Source organism: Synchiropus splendidus, chromosome 3, assembly GCF_027744825.2.
Source record: "Synchiropus splendidus isolate RoL2022-P1 chromosome 3, RoL_Sspl_1.0, whole genome shotgun sequence".
NCBI lineage: Eukaryota > Metazoa > Chordata > Actinopteri > Syngnathiformes > Callionymidae > Synchiropus > Synchiropus splendidus.
The window spans coordinates 23,930,629-23,946,602 of NC_071336.1; the positions used below are offsets into that span (position 1 = coordinate 23,930,629).

A 15,974-nucleotide genomic window follows, 5' to 3' on the forward strand; every position below is an offset into this window, starting at 1 on the left:
GAGTGAGTGAGTGAGTGTAAGGGCATGAGTCTCAGGAGACTGTGTAACATATATTATGTTTGTGCATCTGTGTCTGTGTGTCCAGTTGTGTTTATGATTGTTTGTGTTTGGAAGACGCATACAAGCATCCTTGTGGTCTTTTAGGAGTACTGAGAGAACTCATCTGAAATTTAAATTACAAATATAAGAGGTGTAAACTATTCTTTAATCCCTGAGTCCAGGCAGAGGTGGCCAGGGAAAGGGATGCTTGGACTGCTACCTCACTGAACCTTTATTAGAAATGTTTCTTCTCACAACGTCTGCCCAGGTTTGATTGAAAGGCAGAGTGCCTAAAACCAGATCCAGCAGCCCACCGCTTGTTCCGCACCCCTCCTGCAAAGGTGTGTGGGTGGTCATACGAGAACCTGGTGCTGAGTTCAGGGACGCTGAACTGTGAAATTACATTAGGCCATCAGTCGCAGGCGCACGGCAATCCAGCAGGAATAAGAAACACCTCGACCGAGCCGCACTCAGCACCGGAGACAATCTGTTTACGAGGTAGTGAAGGAGGGAGACACCCAAGTACGTAGGGCTTGTTTATGACTTGTGTGAGGAGAAACAAGTCGAGGTGTGATGTTTTGGGAGGCGGCTAACACGGAGTGGAACATCGAGCAACCACACAGTATTCCCCCTGGGTATTACAGATGTTCCCACACAACTGAACACTTTCAAATGTGACTCTCAACGGGAGAACCACAGCTGAAAGGTGGGGGACGTATTAATTGTGTAAAGGTCACTCAACATTCAAAAGCTCAGACATCATGTGTGACGCAGTCTGAAGAAATGTCAAACTGGGTTTGAAGTGTTGGAGCAACACGTCTGTGTAACATTCAAAGTGCGACATGTGATTTCAAGAACCCTTTGTTACTGCCTACCACAGCGTTAATATTATTTTGGACAACTCCAAATGCAGTTGGATTTTTAAAAGCTTCATGAATAGAATCATCCTACATACAACCCACATCAATAGCACTTCCTCCTGAGGAAGACAGATGACTGACACTGCCCTTGAGCAAGTCCAAATTGCCAAAAGTAGCAACTCAAACGCTTTCTACTAAGAATTCAATAATACTTGTGTCAGTGTCTGAGAAACTCCGGCGAGACTCGTGAGGGGATTACCTCACCCACCTCTGCAGTTAAACACATGACGCTCCACTGCTCCTCACCGACTGGAGGATGGCTCCAAAAATAACATCTTGGACGCCGTCAGGCTGCAAGGACAAATGAGCAGTAAAATTCGGACAGTCGGCTCCAAAAGCTACACACGATTCGACCGTCTTTCTTTTGAAAGCAACACAGAAGAGTTAGCACGTATTCGTCTTCCAGGCCAACACAAGTATGTATCTTGGCCTCTGGTGCGCCGGCAGCCTTTCATTTAGCAGCAGGTGAGGAACTTTCAGATCCTAATACTAGTGGAACTGTAGAAGGACACTATGGATGACATTTAATCCGAAATCCAGAAACTTAATCACTCGACAACTAGTAGTTTTACTATTTCACCGGAGGACAAAGTGTACAGCTACAAACCACTCCGATCGCTAGCTTATGCGTTGTTCTGTTAATAAAGTCATTTTCTTCAGTTAGGACTCAGAGATCACAAGATCTTTTGAGGAAGAGGCGAGGAAAATCTCCTTCCTACTTGGGTTCACCCATGAACTCTACAGACACTATAATGTGAACCAAAGTTTTTAAAAAAACAAAATAAAACACAAGCGTCTCTGAATGCAAAGAAGCATCTTAAATCAAGTGACTCAGCTCTTCTCTTTATTTCTGGGTGGCACCACATGAATACTGCAATTCTCTCTTGTACTCGAATAGTACAGTGTTAACACAAATATCTGACATTCTATTCTTGACCATCATTCCAGGACAAATTGGCGAAGGACGTCAAAGGGAGTTTTTGGCCTCTGGCTCAGCTCTTCCACATGCAAACTCAGAATAGCAACATACACTTGATGCCATGCCTCAACTTGTTTGGCTTTACAAAAGCTATACAAAAAAAACAACCAGCACAAGCCTACTTCTCCACCAATGATGCAGTATTTGGCGTCCCATTGCCTCGCTATACAAAGCGCTGAATATTCAATTTTTCGTTGGGCACATGTACATCCCATTGAAGTACCCCTATTGTAGCCTTCAGTTTGACAGTGCTAGCTAATATGGCGACATCAAGAGTTGGCTGTGCGCCACCTGCAGTTCCTTTGACAAAGTGCTTTAATAAGATGTTTTGACAGATTGTTTCTCCTCCTTTTTTTGACTTTCTTGCACACTAGATACATCTAGACTATTGCAATATTTGTTTTCTTTCAACGTTTTTCTTCAGGCTTGCCACAACAATTCAGTCTCCTCCGCCTTAACTTATCTTGATCATCATCCTGATTCACATTTCTTAATCCGCCACTGCCTCGGCTCTCTATGTGTCCGAACTGGCACCCCTGACTTTGTCTCCAAATATGAGTTGTCCCTCCAAACTTCACTTTTCCAGCTCCTCTGACGTCACAGTTATTGCCGCTTGTTCCACCCTGCCTTCACTCTCTTCTTAACCTCTACCCCTGTCCACAACTCGCATTCACTCAGATCTCTCATTCCTCTTCTCTCCAGCTCATACCTTGACATCTGTCACTGCAAATCACTACATCCTCAGCAAACACTGACACCTCTTTCCTGACCTCATTTGTCAGTCTGCCATCTGGTTCAAGACCGTCTTATGTTGTTTGTTTTGTGCAAAGCTTTTACTGGAGGATTTATATTTCTAAAAATTAAATACATAACCACAAACACAGTTTGAAAACTCCCCTAACATTTTGTGCATTAGCATCAAGCTACATGTTTTGCTATCTCTAGGGACGTCTTTCTTCCATTACTTCTCAAAAGCAGTTGACACACAGGAAACATCTCGAAATAAAGAAGTACAAGAATAACTAATTAAGCTTTTCCCCTCCTTTGACATGTCATGACTTCAGGTCACTTTCTGTCTGAGTCAGAATTTAGAGGTGTGGTTCCCCTTCTACACTGTGTCAGCTGCTTCCCGTCTTGACTGAAAGAATCCAGGCAGGCGGGAAGCAGAAGTACGTTTCTCTGGCTTTGTGAATAATAAAAAAGCAGATTGACATCTCCAACTCAAAACATTGTATTGTTGGCTCTCGGCTCGTGACAGCAGCCATTCAACCGCGGCTCAATACATGGGCTAATATTTGTTTTAGCAGTTTCCCCAAGGGCCAGAGTGACCCTTGGAGAGAGGAGGATGAGGACATTCCCAGGCTAGAGAGTCGAACGGTTCCCAACCATTGGTGCCTTTAAACACCACCCTAACATGAGATGAAGTTTTCTTCACATTAAGACAGTTGATTCCTCAAACAGTCACCTGACCATTACTCAGGTGAGTGGGTCTCGCCATGATGGTGTTAGGAAAGTGTGACTGTTTAAGGTCTGACCATGTTTTTCCTCCCAGCTGGTTCTGAGCCACGGCGCTGGTGACGTGTGGGGGTTGGTGGTCTCGTTGATGGAGCAGGAGGAGGACCTCACATTTAGCCGCAGTCCCTTGGGACAGATTAAGCAGTTAGCTGTGTCTCTCCGTATCACTATTGTGAGCTGGCAGGATGGACCTTCACCGTTGTCCTCCTTTATCTGCACTTTCTGTTCCTCTTCTTCTCTCGCTTCCTCTGTTCTTTCAGTTGTTGACTGTTTTTTTACACATCCAGCTGATGTTCTTAGCAACATCCCAGATGGCGTGGCCCCGCCCCCTCCCCTTTTCAACCCCACTTCGAGCACAACTGCTCCGCTGTCCCTCCACCGTCCCACTGAGCTGATCCCTGGTCCTGCACAGAGCGCCGCGGAGCTCAACCACCTCTCACATTAATCTCCTAAACGATCCTGGACCTAAGAGGATCAATACTCATTTTCAGGGAGCAGCATGATCCCTTAATGTAGTAGGGGATGGCTGCTTATCCCTCACCTCGCCCCCTCCTCCTGCTCTTCTTAGCCTCAACTCCCTGTAGGAAGAGCAAGAGTCAGCCGTTCATTTCATTTGGCATCAGCCAGGACAAAACCGGCCGCAACAATCCAGGTGATCTTTGGAATTTGCTGCGGTGGTTTTTAGAATGAGATCAATATTTTGAATCATCCTAATCACACAGGGTCATCGGTGCGCAGCAGAGTGTGCAAAAGTGTGAAGGCCTGTCATTATGCCACGTTGCTCACACCAAAATTCCTAATAGCAGTGTGATCCCAGGAACCAACTGAGAGTCTTCCATTTAGCCTGGATTCTGACTGGGCCACGTCCACACGGTCATGTTTCATTTTTGTAGTCATTATTTTGCTGTAGTTGCTGATAAATAATGTCATAATTGTTACCAAAATCACAACTTCTGTGCTGTTGAGCCACACAAGGCTAATTTCATGACAGAAGCTGGGGGCCGGCTGAAGTCTAATAAATGACCGCAATTGGCCCCCGGGCAAGACTTTGGGCACCAGAGCTATACAGACACTAAGAGAGAGAGTACGCTCACGCATCTCTGACACAACTTGAGTCTTTGTGCATCAATTCTGTACTACAGAAGAACATCATCAAATTTCAGAAAATAGAATTGTTTAGAAGAGGAGGCGAGGAGAAGAAGCACGAGTGTGGCATCGTAGAAATGAAGAGTCACGTGACACATGAATGAGCAGAATTCTGATTAAAAAGTGATGATTTCATCTCCGCTGTGCCTCCTGTCTACTTGTCGAACGTCAATCGCAGATGCGTGCTGATCCACCACCTCGCTGTGTCAGGCAAACACAGAACCATGACGTTGTTATGACAGTGATAGAGGTGTTAAAACAAGCGGGATGTGTGTGTGCGTTGCCTTGTATATGAGAGTATTACTGTTGGTGTTTAATTGTGTGTTTACGATTGTGTATATGAAGCCTGTTTATGTGTAAGAATGTGCTATCCCTGTTTGTATTTCATAAAGGTTTGCTACCAATCGTCTTGTTTGTGTGCGTGCGTGAAAAGAATGTGTTGCCTATGATCATATTTTGTGTTTGCGCTTTGCGTGTGACTCAGAAGTGAAGTCATTTGAAACAGTCCACACCCACTCTCTCTGTGGCTGTGTCGCCTATTTAGCCTTTAATCAAAGAGGAAGAAATGACTTTGCTCTTTACCTGAACATTTTCGCAGACAAAGTAAGAGCTGGCTCAGCAGACAAAGCTCAAAGATCGGTACAAGCAGCTGAACGAAGAAACCAGAGAAGGTAGTTCACGTTCCTCACCAAGCAGTTTTGCTTTAACTTGCACTAAATGTGCCAGTAAAACAAGAAGTAAAGTGAACGACTATGGTGCTAGCTTATGTTTGCTCGCGACTACACGATGCTATCTGAGTGAAGCTAAATGTGGTAGCAGGCTAGTGGTTGTGACTCATAGTTACTGCGTCCAAACATAAAGGAACTTGCCCTCCTATGGTGTCATGTGACAACAAGAGCCTTACATTTCAGACGCTTTGTTTATCTTGTCGACAAGCTACTTCATCTCCACATGACTGTACCATGGTGGTAGATGGTCGGGGCAAACGCCTCCTCTCTGAACGCCACCCCCATCCACCTCATCGCCCCGCAGCAACCGCTGCCCCCCTGACCCACAATGTGGCATCATGGGACCACGCTCGTCCCTCCCCTCACAAGCACTTAACTCCCCAAGTACTACGAGCTTCCGGAATACTTCTCTCTGAGCATGTGACGCGCCTTCAATTTTACACAGCGCAGAATGTGATCGTCATTGTGTGGCGGTCTGGGCCGGGATTGGACGCGGCATGCTGGCGTGTCTGCATGCTCCACATCGCCGTGGTGGGCTTGACCCGGCGGAACAGCAGGCTCTTTCTCTAGGTGCAGGATTGGATCAGTGATGACTGTCTCATGACCGCCTCCTCTGTCACAGACAAACACACACACACAATCATCTGGAGGTCACAATGGGTGGTATTCATCTAACGCAACCATCCCGAGTATTGCCGCTGTGACGGTCGCTAAATGGGATGATAATCTAATGGAATAATTATAAAGTCGAAGCTTTACTCCTGCCAGTGATGTCACAGCCGTGTTGATCTGAAGAAGAGATGAGATGAACCGGTTGGTTCTGATGCCGACACACACTTTGTGTAACAGATTAATAATGTAATAAACATTTTTTTAAATAACCGTTAACTAGGCCAAAGGCTTTCTGAGTTGCTACTGTAGCAGAAACAGTGAGGTGAGGCAGCAAACAAAGATACAGACTGGTCAAAGTCACCAACTACGAACACCACATTTAGTCACAAAGCACATTAAGCTAACTTATTGTTTATGACTCTTGAGAACCTGGCAAAATTTGTCACTGAAATAAAGAACAAAAACAATGAATGAAAAAGGTCTATTGACATTCAATGTATAAAAATAAGACTTAATAAACCTCTTTGCATCCAAAACTTCATGTAACGGGACAAGAGTTTAAAAGTAGTGCTAATGATCAGACTAAACAAAGACTCAAGGCTGTTGCTCAGGCCTGATGTAGCCACTGTAGCTAACAACATGCTGCTAACTTGTCTGACCTGAAAAGCTTCATGGATGGAATTTGATAAAGATACAACTCACTACAGACAGCGTAAGCAAAAGCTGTGGATTCTAAAAGATGTATCAGCGTTGGCTATTGTGTCAACAGACTAGTAGCCAGCACTTGTGGTTCTGTTAATAGTATTTTTTTTTTTTTGCTCATCTCTCTTCTAGACATGCCAAGAAAGCATCTTTAATGCTCACACCATCATCAATACAACTTAGTTTAACCCTTTCACACAAGTGGAAACATGAAGCACTCGGAAGAGACTCGAAGTAGAACTAGATGCGTCTTGGCATGAGTTTCATCTGGAGATGTGGTGTGTACTTCATTAATTCTTCATGCCAATTCTGCTCTAAATGGCCAATTTTGGTTCTTCCTGATTCCCAATTTAACATTATTTATGAACATCTGTGCAACGTAAATTAATCAATTTATGTTCCTTTATTTTTATGTTTAATAAGATCCATGTAATATTGCTGTTCCTTCAAGTCTGTTCATTGGTCTGTTGCGTATCAGCACCACATAAACCCACAGTATATGAGGCGTTGCTATATACTATCACTGTTCTTTATATTTAATGGGCAACTATATACAGCATCTAAAGCCTATTCACTCACATCCCGCACATATCATTGGCACAGCATTCATCCAATCAGCAGTGGTCAGTACCTGTCATATCATTATGATGAGCTCATGTCATTTATTTAGTCGCCGAATCAGCAATTGTTGCTGCTCAAATACTTGTCCTACAGTTCTGGATGGACACGGTTTAGCAACCCAGGGTAGTAAGAGTCCACAGATGAAGACTGCTTTATTATTGTTGTTGTTGTGGTTAATTTATCAATTTAAGTAAATAAACGTTACAAATGTTTTTAAAAAGTAAATTTAGATTTCTGGCAGTAGTTTATTGACTTTTGGAAAAAGACAAACTGTTAAGCGACACCAAAATTTGTCACCCTGGTTAGCAGGTATGTTGTTAGCATATGAGATTAAACCTCATTAGCATACTAGTTTTTAACATTTTTTTACAGCTAGCTACAAAGGCTGCTACTGGTGTCTTCCAGAAGAAGTCACTTTTTCTTTGTGTCTGCATTGTCATTTTGTTTTGACAGCATCTGGCTAGCAAGCCACTAGCATTCCGTGTTTCAATGGTCACATTTTGTTTCATGGTGCAACCTTTTGGATTTGTTTAGCAGCTATGCCCAATAGATGGCGCGTCCTGCCAATAAAGCCAGCGCTTTTAATGACTTTCAAAGGCAATTTTCAAAGTTTGAACCATCCATGACAACAATGCAACATTGAATCAACGTTGAAAGTTCTCATTATGATGAGCATTTCGACCAGTTCTGACCATGAACCGGTTTATGGTAGTGATGAACCATGAAAGGTTTAAAGCAAGTTGCTACAAACACTTGAAGCTAAAGCGCTAGCTGTCCATCAGCTCACTGAGAAGTGTGTAAATAGATTGATATTTTTCACTACTTTTTCATGTTTTTAAAGCACGTATATTTCTAAATATTTATTATGTTTAATGTCTCAAATTGTTCAAATTATTTTTGAAAACAAATGTTTTCAGCGATGACACCATTCTGAAGTCATAGTTGTGTCAGAGTGTGATTTTTGAGGCAGGTACGCGCGCGCACACACACACACACACACTCGCTCTGTCTCTCTCTCTCTCTCTCACACTCACACACACACACTCACTGCATCATCACTTCCAGGACTTGATCGGTCCTGGCAACGTGGGTCGGGGAGGTGCGGGGAAGGTGATGTCGTAAAGCGGACTGTCGTAAACCAGGTGCGGATAAGGGGAGGTGAAGCGGGGGGGAGGAGAAGGAGGTGAGGGTGGGGGGAGAGGGGTGAGAGGAGGTGACTCTCCGGCAGCATTTAGACACAACGACAGGATCATGGCGGATGGCCCCAGGTGTAAGCGCAGAAAGCAGGCGAACCCGCGGAGAAATAACGGTGAGTACCGAAGCCGCTTCTCTGCTCTGGGTCGCCTCTCGCTCCCCCGGCGCTGGCGGGGGAAACTTTGGCGACCCACAGGTCCGGTGCTGAGCCTGGCTGAGCGCTGGGAATGAGCTGTACCGTTATACCTGGGTCGCGTCTCTCCCTCCGCCTAGCGGTCCTCAGCACCGGGACCGTTACTCGCACCTCTTATCCGCGCCCTCTCGCTCCTTTTCTCGCTTTTTCCACCCGCACTTCTCACTTTTTCACATCTTTTTCGGACACTTCTGGTGGAATTACTATCTTTCGTTCTTCTCTCATCCACCACCAGCAGCGGACCTGTTTGCGACTGCGAGTCCGTTACTTCTTATCTCTTCTCATCTCACCGTTCTGAGTTCTAAACGCTCATTCAAGTCGGTTCCGGATCTGGAAAAACATCCTGTTTCGGGGTTCGAATGAGCTCAAGTTTCTTACAGACATGGGTTTAATACGAGAGAGGCTTGAAAACGCGCTTTTGTTTTTCTATTTAAATTTATGGACCGGGCTGTGTTTTGAACGGTTCTGGCTCGGTTTGGATAGTTTGGTGAACTTGTATCAGATCCGAGGGTTCTGACGCGCTCACAGCAGCGGACGGCGAGCGCTGGTTCCGGGGGGACGCGGGGTGTTCCGCTCCGGTACCGCGGTTCACTCCATATAAGGACCGCGGATCCTGTCCACTCGCTTTTTTTTTGGTGGTAAAAGTGACACCAAGGTGGATTTCAACACTTCTCTTGATAAAAACTCCGTTCGTGAACGTGGTGTCGGTGGAGTGTCGACCTGCCTCGCGGAGAGTTAGTCGTCTCTCCGGGCGCAAAAAAATATACATTTTTTTATCAGTTCAGATTGATCCGCGAGAGATGTTACGTCACATTTAAGTCATTATTGTGGATTTAAAGTTGAGTTTCTGTCGTGCGCTTGAAGCTGAGCTGCGAGGACGAGATAACGGTCCGAGATAACGGTCTCATCTGGGTCGTTTATAACTGCAAACAATGACAAACGTCTCATTTTGCCTTTCGATTCACTGAAGAACAGACGCTATCCCGACGAGGTCTCGATGATATAAAGAGGTTAAAGAGTCCTCCTAAGCAAGATGAGGCAGAAGTACTGTAGAACGTGATTTAAAGAATCAAACACGTGTTTGCCTTTTGGAAAATGGTTGTAAACAACATCCACACAAGTGGCAACACAGCTTCGTGTAGCTGTTCCCTGTCGCATGTAATGAGATGGTGTTATCTGTCACTATCGCAGTAGCAGAACTTCACTTTGAAATGTAGTTATTGAAATAGTTTTTTTTTATAATCTAGAATGACATAACAGCCACAGCCTGCTGATAATTATACAATGGTTTTAGATACTAGCTCACTATTTGACAAGTAATATGCAGTCATAACACAAATTTCATGTATTAATCCTATTATTCCTGTAAACAACAAATATATACATGTATAATGTATATTTCCAAGTAGTGCAAGCCATTTGTTGACGAGAAATTACATTCCAGAATTCCAATATGAGACTCTGCCAAATAAAGTTAGGCATCGTTTTTTTGTGTGAATGTAAGCGCAATACTAACATACCCTCCAAGTTTAACACCTTGGTTTCCTCTTAATCATCGCTCACTTCCTTCTGTAAACAGAGATACATCATTATTTTACTGGCTAATGTGCAGTTGAATAACAGCACAAATGAGTTGCCAAAAAGTGAGCTCATGTTTTTGTGTGGTTCATAAACAAGCTGTTTATTGACCCATTTAAAACACTAATCTTTGTTGAAAATGCGGCCGATTCGTTGTTTTCACGGTTATGGGGTGTGTGTCGTCTCTGGAGCCCACATGTTTGGACACACCTCAGATAACGGCGCATGTATTCTCCCGCTTGTGAAACAGCTCGGCGTAAAATCGTTTATCAATAATGACAGAAGGCGCTATTGATGTTTAAAGTCACTTCCCATAACAAGTCACATGTGTTCGCCTCATTTGCATTTCCTTTAAAGGGCCATCAAGGTCCGCACTTCCTATCAGCCGGGAACAAGGCTGCAGGTCTGTCATGTAAATCAGCAGCTTCCTTTTTCAATAGAATTCCTTCATGCAGTTATGCTCAAGGCTGTGCAGCTTCACAAACCTCAAAGTCCAACTATCTGCTTGAGTGGGCGGGATTTTTTTTTTTTTAATCAGCTCTTTTAATTGTTAAAGCCAGATCTGTGGTCGGGCTCGGGGAGATCAAGGTGTGTAAACATGGAGGTGTTAACAGCCGGGGGACGACAGGTGTTTGCAATTGGTGCGATCCTTCAGCCGCTTTTGTCGCTTCCCCTCTGGAGTCGCCTCCATTCCCCCAATGGCTATTTCACACCGCAATTTGGGAGAAGAATGTGGCTGTTCTCAACCATCTCTGCCAAAATACGCTGAGCTGCTGAGAGACGGCTCCTCCAGAGGGCAGTGTTTTGAATCAGAATCGGAGTTGTACGCCATGGCAGACATGTTAGCATATGAGCCTCATGCCTATTTGTCAGATGACAACAGATAGAATAAGGACACTGGTGTGTTAGCATGTTAGCTCCATTAGCTGATGAGCTATTAGAGGCTGTTGTGAATAAGATACTTCTACTTGGAATATATGAAATGTGTGAAAACGTGAGTAGCATTATCACGAAAGCTATGTTAGCAGATCTGCAAGGTAAGCCTTGTTGGAGATACATAAACAACAATGAAGCTACATTAGAAATGACACAATGACAGGTACTTTGAGCCTCAGCAGTTTGGCTGTTGTATTTTGTTGTATTTTCCTCCAACCTCAGTTTGTTTAAGATCACAGTTATTGAGTAGGGGGAGATCAGCTCTGGCCACTTTACATCTGTTTACATTTAAGCCTCGAGAGGAAATATTTCATTTATCAGTTTGGTTGAAAAGTGCCACATGAGAAAAAAAAATCCCCCGCACCTCTCCTCTCTCACCCTCCTGAGCTTGTCTTTAATTCGGGGGGTTACGACACAGTAGCCAGGGGTGCTCTTGATTGCCCCCTGACCTAGGCACCCATGCGTGCTTAGAGTATGACTTCACTTTCCTCCCCCTGTGCCATTGTGAGGCTTCCAGCATGTCCAATTGTGTTTGTGTTGAAGTCTGTTCAATGAAAGGAGAGAGAGGGAAGGATAGGGGGGAGTGTTGGAGACCCAAGCCTTTTCTCCACTCCCTCCTTCCCTCCGTCCATTCTTTGCTGACCCCTTAAACTGAGTGTTCCCCGTGGAGTCGAAAGTGGGGGTGGACAGAGTTGGTGAGGTGACCAACGATTTTTACAACAGGTGACAGCTGAAGGAGCGGGGCTGGCGCATGAACGGGTTCTGTCTCTGGCTTGGACCCTGACCGACCTGAGACGTGTAATTTCAAGATGTATTTCGGCTGAAACTTCCAACCACACATGAATATATTTTCTTCTGTTATTGCCTGGGCTTTTCCGTGCTTGGGAAAGACGTTGTCCTTGTTTGACCATTCTGCCAAATTGTAGTGATGACCACCGTCCCAACTCAGCTTAATGATTAGCCGCTCCCATGGAGGCTTACCACATTAGCCTATAAAAGGTGCTCTTCCTCCGCAAAGGAGGAGTTTTGAACCCAGAGTCAGTTTCAGTAACCCCCTTAACTGCGCTTGGATGTGCTTTATTGGGGTTTGTGTGCTTGAATGCGTAAATGAACCATTGTGTGGCCGGGCTTTAGTGCGAAAGCCCGAGGAGAAAGAGCCTAGTTACCTTTGCAGTTTGCCTGCTCTACCTCATACACTTTCAGTGGCAGAAGAAAAGGGCCATTCAGCAGACCCGGCATGGGGAGGGAGAGCCCTTTTCACACTCTGCTTGTGGGAAACTTCTCCACCATACTGTGCATGACATTTGCATATGACCCATTCTTTTACCCAAAGGTCCTTGCGAGGGAGGAATCCGTGGAAGGTTCACAGAATTCATCAAATCCATCTTGCATACGGCCTCGGGCCTTCAGGACTCTGTTAGACATTTGTTTCTTGGAACGTCAACAGTTGCATCAGGCCGGTTTCTTTCTGCATGTGTTTGGTTGGCACATGAGACCAACCTTTCTGCTCCCAGGGGGAGTCCATCTTTAGAGATACTAAGAAATACAAGAGAATCTCACCTGCGAAGGTTAATTTGGCAACAAAGTGGGATCTCAAGATAAGGGGAAATCTATGTCAGAGTGATGGTCCATCCAGTTATGAAACTGTGGCTTCACTTTACGATCCGATGTCTTGGAAATAGGTGTGTAGGCTTGAGGCTGATCAGGCGGACAATGACGTCTTTGAATGGACAGTTTTGTCCTGGAGATGCTCAGTTGGTGGGGGCGCAGGGGGGGATCTGCAGCGTCCTCATATTGGACAGCCGTTGGTCCAACCTGTCTTTAGACTAATCCAGATAATGTGCGCTATGAATTTCCTGCACCACCGTGAGAATGCTGGCTTGACCTCTAACACTGATACTGATTCAGAAAGTACAGTCGGCAGGCATCTGGGAGGAGAGCTCACTTAAGTGTATCATGCAAGTTAACTGAGCAGAAAAGCCTCCTCCTTCCTCTGCTGTGCTCCAGACTCCAAAACATTGAGTCAGAAACACAGGTGTGTTTCGTACCTCTTGAACTTCCCAACCTCTCTATTCCCTTATTGTCTCCTCCGCGCAGGTGTTGGGGAGGTAATACTCGTCTAAATTGCCATCCTTCAAGAGCAAAACATTGTCCAGCGCCGCCTGTTGATGTCTGAGTTTGAAGCGTGCATTTGGTCGCGTCAGTCCAATCTTGCCCTCCTCCACCCCGTGTCCTCCATCCAGGCGTCCCCTCCCCTCTCGTGGTCGGGCAGTTAATGAAAAATACTAGGCTGACACAATAGGCGGAGGGCGGGCCGGCTCCAGGGGCTCATGCCAGCTTGTGTTTGCTGTCTCTTCACCTGAGCGCCAACTTCGTGTCGAGTTTTATCATAAACATTGCTGGAGATGCTCTTTTCTAAACATCTTTGACCCCATTTTAACCCCACGGCATCTATGTCCACTTGGATGAGAGGTGATGACATCAGACAATTCCTTGCCATGTATTGTGATTTGAACACAGACGTGATGTTGGAGCCGTGCCAGACGCTTATGATGACCGTATTGATTTTCCTCTCCGTAGCACACTGAACTGATAATGGCCCTCCTGAGGGGGGCACACATTCATATTCACACGCTGATTCCAGTCGCTTGGCTGTGATATCCCGAGGGCCACGGTGACTCACAAATTGAGTGCCCCCTTCATTCCCCAAGCCTTGCATTTTTTGACTAGCTAGGCTAAGCTAGGCCTGTGACAGCTCAGGCAAAGAAATCCTTAGTCACCCTGTTTGTTAGTTAGAGAGTGGGCCGGCTGCTATGCTGGATGTCAACATGAATAAACATCCACACAGGATTAATGAGAGAAGAATGGCCGGCCTGAAAACCGAGGGAGGGTAGAATAGAAGGAGGCATGGAGCATCCGCATCGCCCCATTTAACCCCCAAGCATTTTGTTGAGCTCCCCATGCCCCCCTAGTGTGACCTAAACTAAGGAGGCAGCCAAGCCGAGACATGCTCAGTGACTACTGTACAAAAGAGGCTTCAGTTTGTATTTGTGGATGAGAAAGACAAAGCAGCTTACTACTAGATTTAGTGTATTATCGTTGTTGACAGCGTGATATTGTTGTCTGCCTTTCCCCATGCCCACATGTAGGAACGCAGCGGCACAAACTCCATCTACTTTTGTGTGTCCTGGTCTCACGTTTTTAACCTACAGTCGACTAATGTCATGTTTTTCACACAACCAACACCTGTGATGGACTTTCAGCAGCAAAGTCCAGAGTCCATCCTTTCCAAAGTCTGACTCAACTCTGAATTTAGTCAGTGACCTTTGTGCTGCCCACCTGTCCCGGCTGCGCTGGCCAACGCTCATGTGTTTACAGTCAAAACACGCCGGGGCCTCTTTCAGCTCCGTCCATAAATACCAGCTAGGTGGACCAGGTACCGAAGAAGGGAATGGATCTCCCTTGTCAAGGCTATGATGGCGCCAGTGTTCGGGCCTCCATCTTGATCTTGATCTGTGCATTCTCGTCAGTTTGTTTTGTCGCACCGTTGCAACACGACCAACATGCCAGACTCTTCCAGTCGCCATCCCTCCCGTTCCCCTCTATTTCTTTATCTCATAAATTGTCCCACTCTTTTACGTCTTCCGGGGGCCTGTGCATTCTCTCCTATTCACTCTGTGTCTTGTTCTCGTCGGACTCTGGCAGCTGCTTTGGCTCCGATCCTCTGACACCAGCAGGTGCTGTAGGCATGCAGCTACTCAGCTATACAGCTCTCATAAATAACACCTGACAAAAGTATGAGAGCGCTACAGCGACGGCCGGAGAGAGATTAAAAGTTTCCTCTGGCAGGAGAACAGGGTGTGGCTCACCGTCAAATGCCGGCCCTCTCCAGGCGGACATGTTCGGAATAAAGAGTGGAGCACCAGAGGGGAAGCTTGTTTTTTCCTTTTTGAGTTACCCGCTCCTTCAAAGTTTCACTTAAAGGAGCCATTTTATGCAAATAACCTGTTAAATGGATCTTTTCAAACACAAGGCCAGTGCTTAGTGACTGGTTAAAGAGGCTCTTGAAGTTTTCAGGAAAGCAGCGCTATCCTTCTGGCAATTAGTTTGAAGAAGCTCCGAAAAAAAAGTTAATTGTGCACTAAAAGCAAACGAAGAGGTCAGGAATGGAATTATATGCAGCCTTTATTATCATCATCGCTAATGAACCGGCACTCGGCGCAAATGAACCCATAAATCAGCGTCAATCAAGGACCCTTAATGAATATGGCTGCAAACCAACTCCTTGCTGCCTCTTTGTCATTCGGCCCACCCCAAACCCGCCACATCCTGACTCATCAGAAGCGATCGATCAGTCGGAGGATAGTTTGTCATCCCTCTTGCCTTGGCGTGAACAAAACCCGGAAGTATGGAGGAGATTACGGCCCAGGATGCAACCTGAAAGCCCTTTATCTCTGTGAAAACAAGGAGCTTCCTGCGACCGTGCTCCGATCCAGGCCACATCCCCCTCCTCACCCCAGTGGCCCCCCAGCACCTGTGGCAGCCTATTTAAGGATCCTCCTCAGGGGAGCCCACAAAGCTGGGCCCACAACTAGAGAAGCAACAGAAAGGCTTTGGCTGTTTAAGCGAAAGGTTTTTCCCTGAAGGGTGTAGAGCATGTGGATGCGTTATAAATAGAGAGGATGAGGTCTACAACTTTCATTTAGACATTTTTTCTTTTCTACTTATGCAGCCGAGACATGGGAAACAATAAGACAGCCAAAATAAGAGGTTTGTTTTTAGCAGACTATCCATTGTACTGCCAAAAGAGC

At 45.6% G+C, this 15,974-nt stretch overlaps 1 protein-coding gene across 2 annotated transcripts in view; it reads left to right on the plus strand.

Annotated features, from left to right (window-relative positions):
* Positions 1–5,208: 5,208 nt before the first annotated feature.
* The window catches only part of zeb1b (zinc finger E-box binding homeobox 1b), a 49,669-nt gene continuing 38,903 nt past the window's right edge, over positions 5,209–15,974 (plus strand). The window contains exons 1-2 of one of the 2 annotated variants that reach the window (XM_053858552.1): positions 5,209–5,270; positions 6,774–6,919. In XM_053858552.1, coding sequence (XP_053714527.1) covers positions 6,886–6,919 — 34 coding nt within the window. In that variant the 5' untranslated portion in view covers positions 5,209–5,270; positions 6,774–6,885. Of the gene's footprint in view, positions 5,271–6,773; positions 6,920–8,417; positions 8,572–15,974 lie in introns of those variants that run through there. The other variant, XM_053858551.1, reaches the window with a different exon arrangement.